We start from the raw sequence: 13,404 nt of genomic DNA on the forward strand, positions 1-13,404 counted from the left end.
CTCCCGGCTCCCAGCCCTGAGCCAGGCTGCAGGATGTGGGTGGGAAGTCCCTGCCAGCACCCCTGGCTGAGTTCTCTTAGCCTCGCTTAATTAGAATCCGCAAATAACACAGTTTTCTCCGATTTGGGGGCAGTTCTCACTTTATCCAGATTCCCAAGTTCTGCATAGGTTGGTGTTCAAGTTCAGGCCAGGCACTCGCCCTGTAACCTCCAGATCTCCTTCCCATCCCTGGGCTTCACTTCCTCCCTCTTCTGACAAATTCAGTGATGAATTGGGGTCCCGCCTGGGGGAGGGGGCCTGTGCACTCTCCACTGACGCCCTATGCTGTGCCAGCCTCTCGGGGCCGGATCGCTGCCTCCTCCCCCCAGTCAGCACCCCTTCCCTGGGGCCCTGGCTAGGGACCCGTCAAGCACAGCCGCTCAGGGCCCCACTGTTCACCCCGACTGATAAGACAGTCCGGCAGCTGGTGGAGACTCGCCCCGCAGAGCGCAGAGCGGGAGGCCGGGGGCGGGCGGGACCCGCGGGCCGATCGCTGCGGCTGGCCTCCAGCGTCCCGCGCCATCGCTCGGTGTCCGGGTGGCCGCGGGGGAGTCGCGCTGCGCACGGGGCGGGGCGAGGGCGGTGTCCGCAGGTAGCCCCGGGGGGGCGGTGGCGGGGAGCCGGCCAGGACCCCCAGCCCAAAAAGCCGAGGGGGCGGAGCGGCGCGGCGGTGCGCGTGGGCGGTCAAGTTTGGCTCCTGCACTTGCGGCTTCGCGTGCTGCGTCTGGGGAGGCGAAGGGGGACCGTCCCCTCCCGAGTTGGGCTCGGACCCCGGCCCTCAGAGTCACTGCAGACCTCTGGGGGTGACTTCATCACCCCCTTTCCTGGACCCCGTGCGTCCGGGGCGCACCGGAGCCGGGCAGCGAGCCACGCCATGCTGGAGGGCGACATCGGCCTCGAGGGGCTGCCCCCCAAGGAAGCCCCCGCAGCTGGTGAGTATCCAGGGGCGGCGCAGGGGGGCGAGGGCCCCAGGCGTGGCGGCAGCGGCGTCGGGGACGTTCGGGGACAGCGGCTTCCCCGGGACCAAGGGGCACGCAAGGGGCAGGCGACAGGGACCCGCGTCTCCGGTGGCGGGGACCGTCCCCGGCGAGGTTTTGGGGGGGGGCGCTGACTTTGTCGGCCGCAGGTCACTGGGGGCACTCACAGACAAACTGACGGCGGACAGCTGGACCGCGGGCCGGGCGGGGCTGGGGGAGGCAGTGGCCCCCTGGCGGGCAAATGCCAGGCCTGCCGTGCGGTTTTCAATTCCTGGGAGAGCATCTCCAGCCGTGCGCGTCCGAGGCCCTCGGCAGATGGAAGGTTTTCGGATGTTTTCACAGGCGCTATTAATACACATAATATTTCCGTGCTATTCTAGAGATTTATTTGCGATGTAAAGTGACTACTCTGACTTGAAGTCATAATGGAAACTGCGGTGGAACTTGGGGGGGACAAACGAGGCTTGGACAGGAGTTGGGAGGGGGAGTCCCTGGCTTCCTTGGCCCCTCCCTGCACATAAATCACGACCCTGGCTATTTTTATACCAATAATTTTAAAATAAATGACCCAAGCAATGTTTCCTGAATGATTTTTCCCCTCCCAGTTCAGAGGTTATTAAATAAAACCTCAGAGCGGGACAGTGACAAGGGACTAGAGCGGGCACTCGGCCTTATTTAATTATACAGCTGAGTTCCAGCCGGGAGCGCCCTGGTTAGGATGCTGTGCCCTGCAATCAGAGCCACCTGGAACCAGGAGCCGCTAACTATAGCACCGAGCACTGTTTCTTTTCCCTTGCTCCTCCCTCCTCCCCCCCCATGCCCCCATCTCTTTTGGTGAGGGTGGGCTGGATTCCCATGGAGCAACTTATCCTGATGTCTGCTTCTTAAAGAGCCCCAATTTGGCTTCTTTCTAGAAATGACACTGTATTCTCATCAGATTCTTCCCAGGAGGAAGAGAGAGGGGGCACTGCCAGCCAGAGGGGGGATGCCAGACCGAGGAACAGGAAGGAAGGGACAGGCTTGAGAAGTCAGCCAGAACGGTTCTGGGCACACTGGCCTGCTTGCACGAGTGGCTTCTTCCAGCTCCCGTGTGGACAGGATGAGTTCTGGAACCAGCTGGGCACAGGAGCCCCAAACTCAGCATCTGTGAGCATCTAACCAAGCCCTTGCCTCCCGCTGGGCACGGAATTAAGCACTTCACTCGTTTCATCCTCAGTCCAACCCTGTAAGCTGGGAGCGGAACCTTCCCCATTGTGCAGACAAAGAAACTGAGACCACACAGTTAGTACATGTGGCTACCAAGAGTGGAGCCCAGGATGTCTGGGTCCAGCTCCCAGGAGGCTTCTGGCTCTCCCTTACCCCACCCCAAGCAGAATCAGCCAGTGATGCCGCTGAAACAGATTCCTGCACACTAGAATGTACTAGCTGGGGGCTTGCTCTTTGGTTTTGAGAGCCTCTAAATTGCGGGGGGCGGCAGGCCATATCTCCGATGTGAGGATCGGGGAGGCTTTCCCTAACGGAGGGTCTGATCCATCAGGTCTGAGCCTCCTAGAGCAGACCTGCTGCTCCCTTCACCTGCATCTCCACTCTGTGTGGTGGGCAGGGGTCTCGCCCCCTTTCTCCTGCTCTGGGCTTTAGCAGTGACAGGTCTAAGACCCCAGGACCAGTGCCCCAGCCTCCATTCCTGGGTTTGCCACTGGGCACACTGTTCCACCACAGCTGGCATGCCAGAAATGTGGGCAAGCTCTGACAGCATCCCACTCCTGTCTAGCTCATTCGGTGTAATTAAGACCCAGAGGCTGCATCGGCGCTCGCAGGTAAATAGGAAGTAGTAAAGCCGGGGAGGTGGAGGATAGAAAGGGACCTTAGTCCTCTGCTTTGTCTCCATGCCAGGCACTGAGGCCCTGAGAGGGGACGTCCTCGCAGGGGGATTCAGCTGTGGATAACCCAATTCTAAATCCCAGCTTTGCTGCCTGCAGCTCTGTGTGACCTTGCCCAACTTACTCAACCACTCTGTACCTTAGCTGCCAACCCAGAGGGTTTGTGAAGATGACTTGAGTGTATAGCCTTTCTGCTGGAGGGGCTCCGCTCTGTGCATGAGTACCGCCCCCACTGCTGTCATCCCCTGTTAATGCCCCCCTCCCCCTCTCCATCTTCGTCGCTACAAGCTTCCGTTCACAGACCCAGATGTGAAGTCCTACCGGATGTTCTGAGACTTATCCCAGGACCGGCTCATTCTTGCTTCCCCGGAGCAATCGATTGTTACAGATGCCACCTCCCTCTCTGCCTTCTTTAGAAGCTGCCTCGTTATTTATTAATAAGCTATTTATTCATAAGCCTGTGGTCAGCACCTCCCGCAAGGGCAGGTAGGATTAGGACGAGGTGGGGGTGGGCACCCCTTCTCCAGGACACGTCTGCCCGGCTCACTCCTGTTCATCCCCCAAAACCCTGCCGGGAAGTCCCCTCCTCTTGGAAACTAGCCTAGGTGCCTCTCTACACTGATGGCACCCTGGGCGTGGAGAGAGGAAGGGAGGGCTGGTGGGTAAAGATGGCTGTTGGTTGAGCAGTTCACTGTGTGCTGGGCGTCGTCACATGTGAGCCTCACCTACTTTATGAGATGCACACTACCATCTCCCCATCTATGGATGAGAAAACTAAGGCATGGAGAGATTACTCGAGGTCAAACAGCTGATAAATGACGGATGCAGGATCTGAATCCCCGGCGGTCTGGCTGTGCATCGTCACCGCGCCGTGCTACCCGCTCAGAGAGGACGGGAGAGCTGTCCCTCCCGAAACTTTCCCTAGCCTCTTCAACAAACAGCTACAGGTAGCCTGGCACTGCGTCCTCGGGGCTTGGGACACAGCAGGGAACAAAGCAGACGCAGGCCCGGCCCTCATGAAACATTTTTGACCACGTAGGAGAATTCAATATGTCATATGTTGGCTGGTGATGTGTCCCATGAAGAAAAGCTGAATAGAATAGGGGGCAATTTTAAATAGTGTGTGCCAGGGAAGCCTTCATTGATGGGCAGCCTGGGAACGCACACCTGAAGGAAGAGCACTCGGGACAGAGGGAACAGCCAGTGCAAAGCCTCACACCTGAAGTGCCCAAAACATGCCAGTGGGCTCACGGAGTCTGGAGGGAGTGGGAGAGGCGGTCCAGATTGTGATGTGCCCCTGGCCACTGGGCTGGGTGACATGGGAGCTGCTGGAAGGGTCTGGAGCTGACCAAGGTTTGAGCGGGATCCCTCTGGCTGCTTTGGAAAACAGGCTGAGTGGGGAAGGACAGAAGCTGGTCCGGGGACTCTTGCAGTAATCCAGGCTTGAGATACTGGTGACCTGGTGCCGGGACCTGTGGAGGTCAGCCTCTGGGTATATTTTGAAAGTAGAGCCGACAGGAATTGCCCACACATCAGATGGAGGGTCTGAGAGTAAAAGAAAAATCAAAGACTGCTCCAAGATTCTTAGATTGACCTGTTTGGAGAAACAGGTATGGGTCGGGGTAGGTGAGGAGTTCATCTTTTTGTTTTTTGTTTTTTTAGTTGAGGTTAAATAGACATAACGTTTTAATCATTTTTAAGCATACAAATCAGTGGCATTAAAGTCCATCCCGAATGTTGGGCAACCATCACTACTTTTTTTTTTTTAATTGTATTTATTTATTTTGGGCTGCGTTGGGTCTTCGTTGCTGCGCGCGGGCTTTTCTCTAGCTACAGGCAAGCGGGGGCTACTCTTCATTGTGGTGCGCGGGCTTCCCATTGCGGGAGCTTCTCTTGCTGCAGAGCACGGGCTCTAGACGTGCAGGCTTCAGTAGTTGTGGCGCACGGGCTCAGTAGTTGTGGCGCACAGGCTCAGTAGTTGTGGCGCACGGGCTTAGCTGCTCCGCAGCACGTGGGATCTTGCCGGACCAGGGCTCGAACCCATGTCCTCCGCACTGGCAGGCGATTCTTAACCACTGCGCCACCAGGAAGGCCCCACTATCTACTCCTAAAACTCTTTTTTTTCATCCGCAAACAGAAACTGTGTATTGATTAGGCCATAACTCTCCATTTCCCTCCCCCGACGCCAGCCCGGGGTAACCTCTGTTCTACTTTCTGTTTCTATGCATCTGACTATTCTAGATACTTCACAGGAGCGAAATCACACAATATTTGTCCTTTTGTGTCTGGCACATTTCACTTTACATGTTTTCAGGGTTCAAGGTATCAGAACTTCATTCCTTTTTATGGCTGAATAACATCCCATTGCATGTGAGACCACATTTTCTTTATCCATTCATTCAATGGACACTTGAGCTATTTCCCCTTTTTGGCTGTTGTGATTAGAGCTGCAATGAAAATTTGCATGCAAGTGTCTGTTTGTCCTGTTTTCAATTATTTTGGGTATATACGTAGAGGCAGAATAGCTGGATCATATCTTTAACTTTTTGAAGAGCCACCAAAGGGTTTTCCACAGCCACGGCACCTTTCTCTATTCCCTCCAGCAGTGTAGGAGGGTTTCTGTTTCTTCAATCCTCACTAACACTTGTTAGTTTTGCTTTTTTGTGTGTGTGACAGCCATCGCAGTAGCTGTGAAATGGCATCTCATTGTGGTTTTGATTTGCATTTGCCTAATGACTAATGATGTTCAGTATCTTTTCACGTGTTTATTGGCTATTTGTATATAGTCTTTGTAATATACTCAATTTCTTTGCCCATTTTTTTGTGGGTTGTTTCTCTTTTTGTTATTGAATTGTAGGAGCTCTTTATATATTCTGGATATTAAACCCTTACCAATTATAAGATATGCAAATATTTCCACTCATCCTGTAGGTTGTCTTTTCACTCTCTTGATCACGTCCTCTGATGCCCTTGTACATACAGTGAGCTTCTCTTCTGTGCTGTCATGTGGCTGATTGAGACACCTGCCTTGTACCCCTGCAGTCTGATGCATAATTCAATTCAACTTAGAGGTAGATGACTCTCTGTCTTTGGGCCAGTTACAGGGCCAGGAGCTGGAGATACAGGGTAGCCACTGTTCTTGCTCTCATGGAGTTTACAGCCTGTCTTGATTTACACTGTGGGGTACATTGTGGAAAGGTCCTGATTCTGGCTAACTAAGCTCTGTGTGCCGAGGCCACATCCATCCTACAGCCCTGCCTGCTTCACCGCAGCTGTCACTTCCTTCAGACACACAACAGGTCAGGTCTCAGGTAACTGCATCCATAATGTCTGCCTCCCTGGATGGATTCATTCTCTAGCCCCAGCACAGGGCCTGGCACGGTGGGGCTTGGTGGAGGGACGGAGGGAAGGATGATAGCTGACAGTTTTTGCCAACTCATTCTGTTTCAGGCACTGTTGTGAGCCCTTTGCATACGTCACCTCCTTTATATTCACTTGTTAAGTTGGTAATATTGTTAGTAATATTATGAGCCCCTTTTGACAGATGAGGAAACCAAGGCACAGAGACACCAAGCAACATGTCCATGTTCACACAGCCAAGGGTACCCTGTGAATCAGTCAGGGTAGATGGGGGGGACCCTAGAGTTGTGACAGCTGGCCTAGGACCAGAACTGGGCCCCCAGCTCCAGACTTGGGGTCCTCCTCAACTCATCTAACACCTCCCCAACTCTCCAAAGAGAAGACAGTCCTCTGAGGGGGCTGGTGGGTGGGGGGGAGGTTCTGCGGCTGCTGACCGATAAGATCTTCCTCTCCAGAGCCTGCCCTTGCCTGGCGTGGGCACCCCCAGCAGCGGTCACGGCCCCCGGCTTCCAGCACCAGGCACCTGTGTCAGTGTTTTCATGCTGTGCAGTGAAGTATTAAAGGCCTGCCGACCCTCAGAAATCCAGCTGACGATGGTCACGGGGCCTTTGGGTAGACAAACGCCTGGTTCCTTGCATTCAGCCCTCAGAGGGCCAGCGTGCGCATAGATGTCTTGCCTGGTAATCCAGCCTGCTTTCTTTTTGCAACCCGGGGGTCACCTTTCTCCCCTCCGGGCCTTGCACTGCGATGCAGTCCAGCTGGGCTCTGGGTTCCCACACACACAGCCAAACCCACCGGGCCCCACCCCCTCCAGTCAGCCGAAAGCTCCTCCCTCCAGCTGCACCCCCATTTGCCTCTGGGGGTGGTGTACAAACATTCCCGGTGACACCCAAGATTTCATCCTTTCCCTTCACACCCAGCTGGAGTGATTTCTGCCCACGCACGTCCTCGGGTGTAGAATGATTTTTTAGTGCATTTACACGGCACCTTCACTGCAGAAGTCTGAACACGCCGTTGGGGGTGGAAATGGAGCTGTTGATGTGAGCTGTTACAAAGAAGGCATAATTGGGCATAATTTTTATTGCATTGTGTTTCCTGGACAGAGAACGGCTGGGGTTTGGGGGTACAGGGGTAAGGCGGGTGCAGAGCAGCTCCAGGCCGTGCTCGTGTTCCTACTGCAGACTCTGCTCTTGAGGACTCTGGGCTCCGGGCTGGAGCGGAAGCCCATGGAGCAGTCCTTCCAGTCCTGTCCTCAGGCCAAGGGGGCTCAGATCCCTCCCACCTCCAGGGCTTAAGCGAGTCACACAGCTGTGCGTGATGCTGGCAGCCCTCCACTCAGGCCCACATTCCGCCCTCTACCAGGTCCATCTGATGCCAGTTCCTGTGCGTGTCTCAAAGCTGCCTACGGCTCCCCGTGTCTGTGCTGCCCTCTCTTCAGTTCCACTGTTGCCTCCGCACTGGCCTGTGTCCTCCTTGCCCCCCTCCTGCCCCCTGTAGTGGACCCCCGCCAGCCCTTACCCAGCCCTGGCCCACAGGTGGGGCTCACCTGCCTCTCCGATTCCTTCTCACCTCCAGCGCTTGCCCTCAGCCTCACTGACCTTCCTATGGTCCTTCATCTCTTTCCTGCTCCCTGGGCTCTTGGCCGTTTCTTCTTCCAAGCTCCATCACCTCCTTCAGGAGGCCCTTCCTGACCCCAGTGGTATCTCAGCACCAGGCTCCTCTCCCCTGAGCACTTACACAGCTGCCCCCGTATCTGCTGCTAGCAGTATTCTATCAGTGTCACTCTCCCTGCGCTCCACAAAGTTCCAGAAGGACAGGACTTAGTTTTTTTTTTTCCAATTTGATTTTGCACCACCCGTTTGTCCTTAAACCCCCAAGATCAGAGCTGGAGAAGACCCGGGGGTTGCCTGGGCCCGATCAGCGTTGCCCACTGGGGCTCAGGACACCCATGCACAGTGTTCATGCCTCAGGCGAACTCCTGGGAGTTAAGCATGCCATTATATTTCATTTGTGTGCTATATGAAAAAGGAGTGATTTTAAGTGAAAAATACTTCACTTTGGATATTGGTATAGCACGGAAAGTTTTCCCCTTGATTGATAGGTAGATGATAGATAGATAGATAGATGTATAGAGGCAGGTAGATGATAGATAGCACAACATAATGTGTTTTGTATAATGTATATAATCTCTCTATATAGAGGTAGATAAATATATATATATGAAATTCTTTTTTTGGCTGCACTGGGTCTTCTTTGCAGCGTGTGGGCTCTTCGTTGTGGCACACAGGCTTCTCAGGTTGTGGCACTCGGGCTCCAGAGTGCGTGGGCTCTCTAGCTGAGGTGCGTGCGGGCTCTGGAGTGCGCGGGCTCAGTAGTTGCAGCTCACAGGCTTATTGCCCTGTGGCACGTGGGATCTTAGTTCCCTGACCAAGGATCGAACCCACATCCCCTGCACTGGAAGGCGGATTCTTAACTACCAGACCACCAGGGAAGTCCCATATATATATATATATGAATTTTAAATTGTCATCAGGAATTCCCTGGTGGCGCAGTGGTTAAGAATCCTCCTGCCAATGCAGGGGACACGGGTTCGAGCCCTGGTCCAGTAAGATCCCACATGCTGCAGAGCAACGAAGCCCGTGCGCCACAACTACTGAGCCCACGTGCCACAACTACGGAAGCCTGCATGCCCAGAGCCCACGCTCTGCAACAAGAGAAGCCACTGCAATGAGAAGCCTGTACGCCAACCGCAACGAAGAGTAGCCCCCACTCACTGCAGCTAGAGAAAGCCCCGCTGCAGCAACGAAGACCCAAAACAGTCAAAAATAAATAAATTTATAAAAATAAAATAAATAAAATTGTCATCTGTATGACTGGTCTGAGGTTATCTTGTCTGAACTCTCATCATTATCTTGCATGATGCATTTTAAAAATCAGCCAGTTGACACGGGGAGGGGGAGGGGTAAGCTGGGACGACGTGAGAGAGCGGCGTGGACATATATACACTACCAAACGTAAAACAGATAGCTAGCGGGAAGCAGCCGCATGGCACAGGGAGATCAGCTCGGTGCTTTGTGACCGCCTAGAGGGGTGGGATAGGGAGGGAGTGAGGGAGATGCAAGAGGGAGGAGATATGGGGATATATGTTTATGTATAGCTGATTTACTTTGTTATACAGCAGAAACTAACCCACCATTGTAGAGCAATGATACTCCAATAAAGATGTTAAAAAAAAAATCAGCCAGCTGATTTCGTATGTTCGTGACCTGTGTCTGCATGACGGCTCAGCGTTGGGTTCACTCTTCACCAGCTCTTCCCCACCAGAAACACATGGCAGACGTGAGCAAGGCTCCTGCCCAGTCGGTTACAGTTGGGTAATTGTCACCACTGTTACTCCGTCTCTGTTTAAATAATTTTTTCTTTTACAGCAGTTTTAGATGCACGGAATCATTGCAGAGATAGTACAGAGTTCCCGTATAACCCACAGCTGTTTCCCCCGTTGTTAACATCTTGCGTTATTACGGTACATCCTCACAACGCACCAACCAATATTGATATGTTATTATGAACTGAAGTCCACACTTTATGCAGACTCCTTGGTCCTTTTACCTGACGTCCTTTTCTGTCCCAGGATCCCATCCATTTAGTTTTCATTTCTCCCTAGGCTCCTCTTGGCTGTGACTCTTTGCTTTTGATGACCTCGGCAGTTTGGGGGACGACTAATGCAGTTGTTTTGTGGATGTACCTCAGCTGGAACTTTCTGTCATGATGAGACTGGGATTGTGGGTCTGGGGGGAGGACCACAGAGGGGAAATGCCTTCTCATCCCATCGCATGAGGGCATACGCCATCAACACGGCTGGTCCCTGGGATGCTGCTTGCTCACCTGGCTGAGGTGAGGTGTCAGGCTTCTCCTGTGTGAAGTTACTCGTTTCTTTTTTTTCACATTGGTGGTTGAGGTTCTAGAGATTTCTTAATGAGCTATCGATTTTAGATTATAGCCATCAACTTATGAAACCATCTTAAGCTGAATTTACTAAATTTTTATCATATGTGAGCTCTTTCTTAATTAGTATTTTAACATCAGCGGTCCTTCCACCACCGACAGTTGAGGTTACATATTAAACAGTATGTGACTAAGAATACAAACAATTTAAAACTCTCGCTTGGCCAAAGCTCCAAGAGTTGCTAGAAGTGTCCAGCTGAGCCATAAATCGAGTCTTGACCTCAACTGACCATCTCACTTCCATACAGAGGCCTCCAACTTCCATCTCAAGGGGGAAACCTTTAAATAATTATATCACTGATTTTAATAAATAGCCATTAGAACAGGTGTTTTTCTGCCCTTAAAGAGGCTAATGAATGTCCTGGATCCCTTCCAGAGAACCCAGAATGAGAAATCCAGGTCCAACCCCCTCACTTTCCTGGTGACAGAAGGAAACTGGGGCTCAGAGAGGTTGAGTGATATTCCTAAAGTCACACAGCACTTTGGTGACAGAGATGGGACCAGAGCTCTTGTTTGCTTACTCCAAGTCTGGTGCTCTCTCCCCTCTTCTCAAATCTAAGGAGGAGGTTAGAGTCAAAGGATGATTAACTATGAAAGTCCCTTGAGGAGGCCACATTGGAGGCCAATCTTTGACAAGTCCAGCACCAACTGTGTTTCCTGCTGCCTTAGAAGAGACACCTGTGTCTTGTGTCTTTGGCTGGTGCCAGATGAAGTTCAACCTCTAAAGGACAGTGAGTCTAGAGAATGCATGCAGCTCCTCGAGGGCTGGGGTCCTGGGGGGTGGATGACGCCCACATGCTGAAAGGCACGAGGGCATGAGACCTGAACAAGGAACAGGAGGTTCACCTCCCTCGACTCAGGCTCCCTGGGAGGCGGGTGGTGGGTGGAACCACCTGCAATGTTTAAATGTCTGCTCCTATCACTGTTCTTTTGGGCGGGGAGGAGAGGAATAGCCATTGTATTTGAATCTTTATGAACTTGCCATGCCCACGAGGAGAACGTGGATGGCCCCCAAAGCCTTACCTGGGCTGGTTCACATTCCACCCTTAATTCTCCTTTGTCCTCCCATCCCTCAAATAAAAGATTATAGCCAGTTTATACCTGTGGATAAAATATAAGAAAATAGCAAAAATTAACATCAAGATGAAAGGAAAAAAAATGAAGGAAGCCAAAGGTGGAGCCAGAGAAGAGTGAGGACTGAGACCAGGTAGAGTTCGCCTCAGGCTCTGGACCCGCTAGTCTTACCAGCCACAGAGCCACAAAATGAAAGTCTACTGGTGGCTCAGGAAAGGCTGTCCCCCAGCCACCCCAGATGGCAGCCCCGGGCCTTTGCACAAGCAGCCTCCTCCCCTGGAGCCCTCTTTTTCTATCTCCTTCTCATCTCTGGCCTTCGATGTCATCTGACGGAGACCTTTTTAGCCTTCTCCATCCCACTGGGGGTGCCCGTTACCCCCACTCCTAACACCAGCCCCTCTCCTTTGTAGCTCCGAGCACATGTCTTAATTAGATGTTGTAAACTGAGGTGTAATCCACATAGAGTAAAACGCCCAGACCTCAAGTGCATGGTGCCATCAGATTTAACACAACTTCCTATGCTTGTATAACCTATATCCCGCTAAGAAATGAAATAGTCCTGTCGCCCCCAGAAAGTGGCCTCACACCTGTCCTCCATCAGCCCCCCACCCCCACCACCAAGGACTAATTCTGCCTGTTCTAAACTTCCTATAAAAGAAAGCGTAGGGTGAGGACTCCCCCGTGTCCAGCTTCTGGTGCTGTCATGTGGAGCAGTAGTGGGTTTGATGCTGGGTACATCCCATCACATGGATGGACCACAGCCTGCGTATCCATCCTCCTGGAAGGATTGGTTGTTTCCAGTTTGAAGCCTTTATGAACGGAGCTGCAAAGAGCAATGCTTTTTATGAGCATGTTTTCATTTCTCCAATAAATGCCTCCAGCTGGAATACGGGGGTCATATGAGGAAAAGTGTGTTTAACTATTTAAGAAACCGACAAACCGTTGGCCAAAGTGCTCCCCATTTTCCATCCCCCCAAGTAGGGTCTGAGAATCATAATTTGGTCTGATTTATTGGCCTTATTGACTATCTGCCCCTCCTCCTCCACTGATGTAAAGACCAGGTAGCCCAGGATAGCATCTCTTGTGTGTCCTGAATCCTCAGCATGCCCACAGTGCCAGGCACATAGTAGGTGCTCAGTAAACATTTGCCGAATGAATGAATTCCCCCTTCTACAGCTCTTTTCTGATGCTAATTGTCCAAGGACCTGTGTGTCTTGCTGAGGATCAAGTGGGCCCAAGTCCCCACCCTTTTGTGAAAGTGGAGATAGTGAGAGTCTGAGTGAGGGCTCTCCCACGTCCACTTGGAGACACCTGGGGGGTGTCTGATAACAGTGTGAAGGGTTTCCTCAAGGACAGAGGGCAGGGGAGTCCCAAGTGTCCTCCATACAGCCCAGCCACAATTGTTGTGTTCTGAAAAGGCTCGGGGTCGGGTGTAACCAGATGCTCACCTCTGCCAAAGTGAAATCTCAGGAAGGCACTTACAGAGAACTCCCGGCGGGCTCTCCATGACAAAACCTTTGTAACTGTAACTCAGCCAGATTACCTGCTGGATGCAGATATTAAAATGGGGTCAGAGCGACGCAAAATGAGCCGTTGGGGAGAAAATGGATCGGCACAAGCAGCTCGAAGTCTCGTTTGTGTGTTTGGGCTAGTCTTGGAGGAAGAAAATGAAATGTGTCACCGCTCCTGGGAGAAAGCTTATCAGTGTGTTCTCAAGAGATAGGCCTGCTTCCCAGGAACACGAAAATCACATCAGGTGATTAACAAGCATCTTCAAAGAAAGGGCCTAGTAAGCACATGAAAAGGCCCTCAAGTTCATTAGTCATCAGGAAATGCAAAGTGAAACCACAGCTTGATGCCATCATATACCCATCAGAGGGGCTAAAATGCAAAACGCAGATGATGCCAACCTCGGGCCAGAGCGCAGGGCCAAGGTGCTCTCACGGGCTGCTGGCGGGAGTGGGAGTTGATACTGGAAACTCAATAGTTGGGAGTCACTGCTGCTGAACCAAGCAGACTTGGTGCCCAGCAGACCTCTCCCCACGGGACTCAACTGAGACGCACGCCGC

The 13,404-nt window shown here is 52.4% G+C and overlaps 1 protein-coding gene across 5 annotated transcripts in view; it reads left to right on the top strand.

The window, feature by feature from the left end:
* The first annotated feature begins 714 nt into the window (after window positions 1-714).
* ANO1 (anoctamin 1) overlaps window positions 715-13,404 on the top strand; it is a 161,205-nt gene continuing 148,515 nt past the window's right edge. The window contains exon 1 of one of the 5 annotated variants that reach the window (XM_032638810.1): window positions 715-971. In XM_032638810.1, the coding sequence (XP_032494701.1) occupies window positions 914-971 (58 nt within the window). In that variant the 5' untranslated portion in view covers window positions 715-913. The remainder of the gene's footprint in view (window positions 972-13,404) is intronic. The other 4 variants (XM_032638811.1, XM_032638812.1, XM_032638813.1 and 1 more) reach the window with 4 other exon arrangements.

Source organism: Phocoena sinus, chromosome 8 (genome assembly GCF_008692025.1).
Source record: "Phocoena sinus isolate mPhoSin1 chromosome 8, mPhoSin1.pri, whole genome shotgun sequence".
In the NCBI taxonomy this organism is placed as follows: Eukaryota; Metazoa; Chordata; class Mammalia; order Artiodactyla; family Phocoenidae; genus Phocoena; species Phocoena sinus.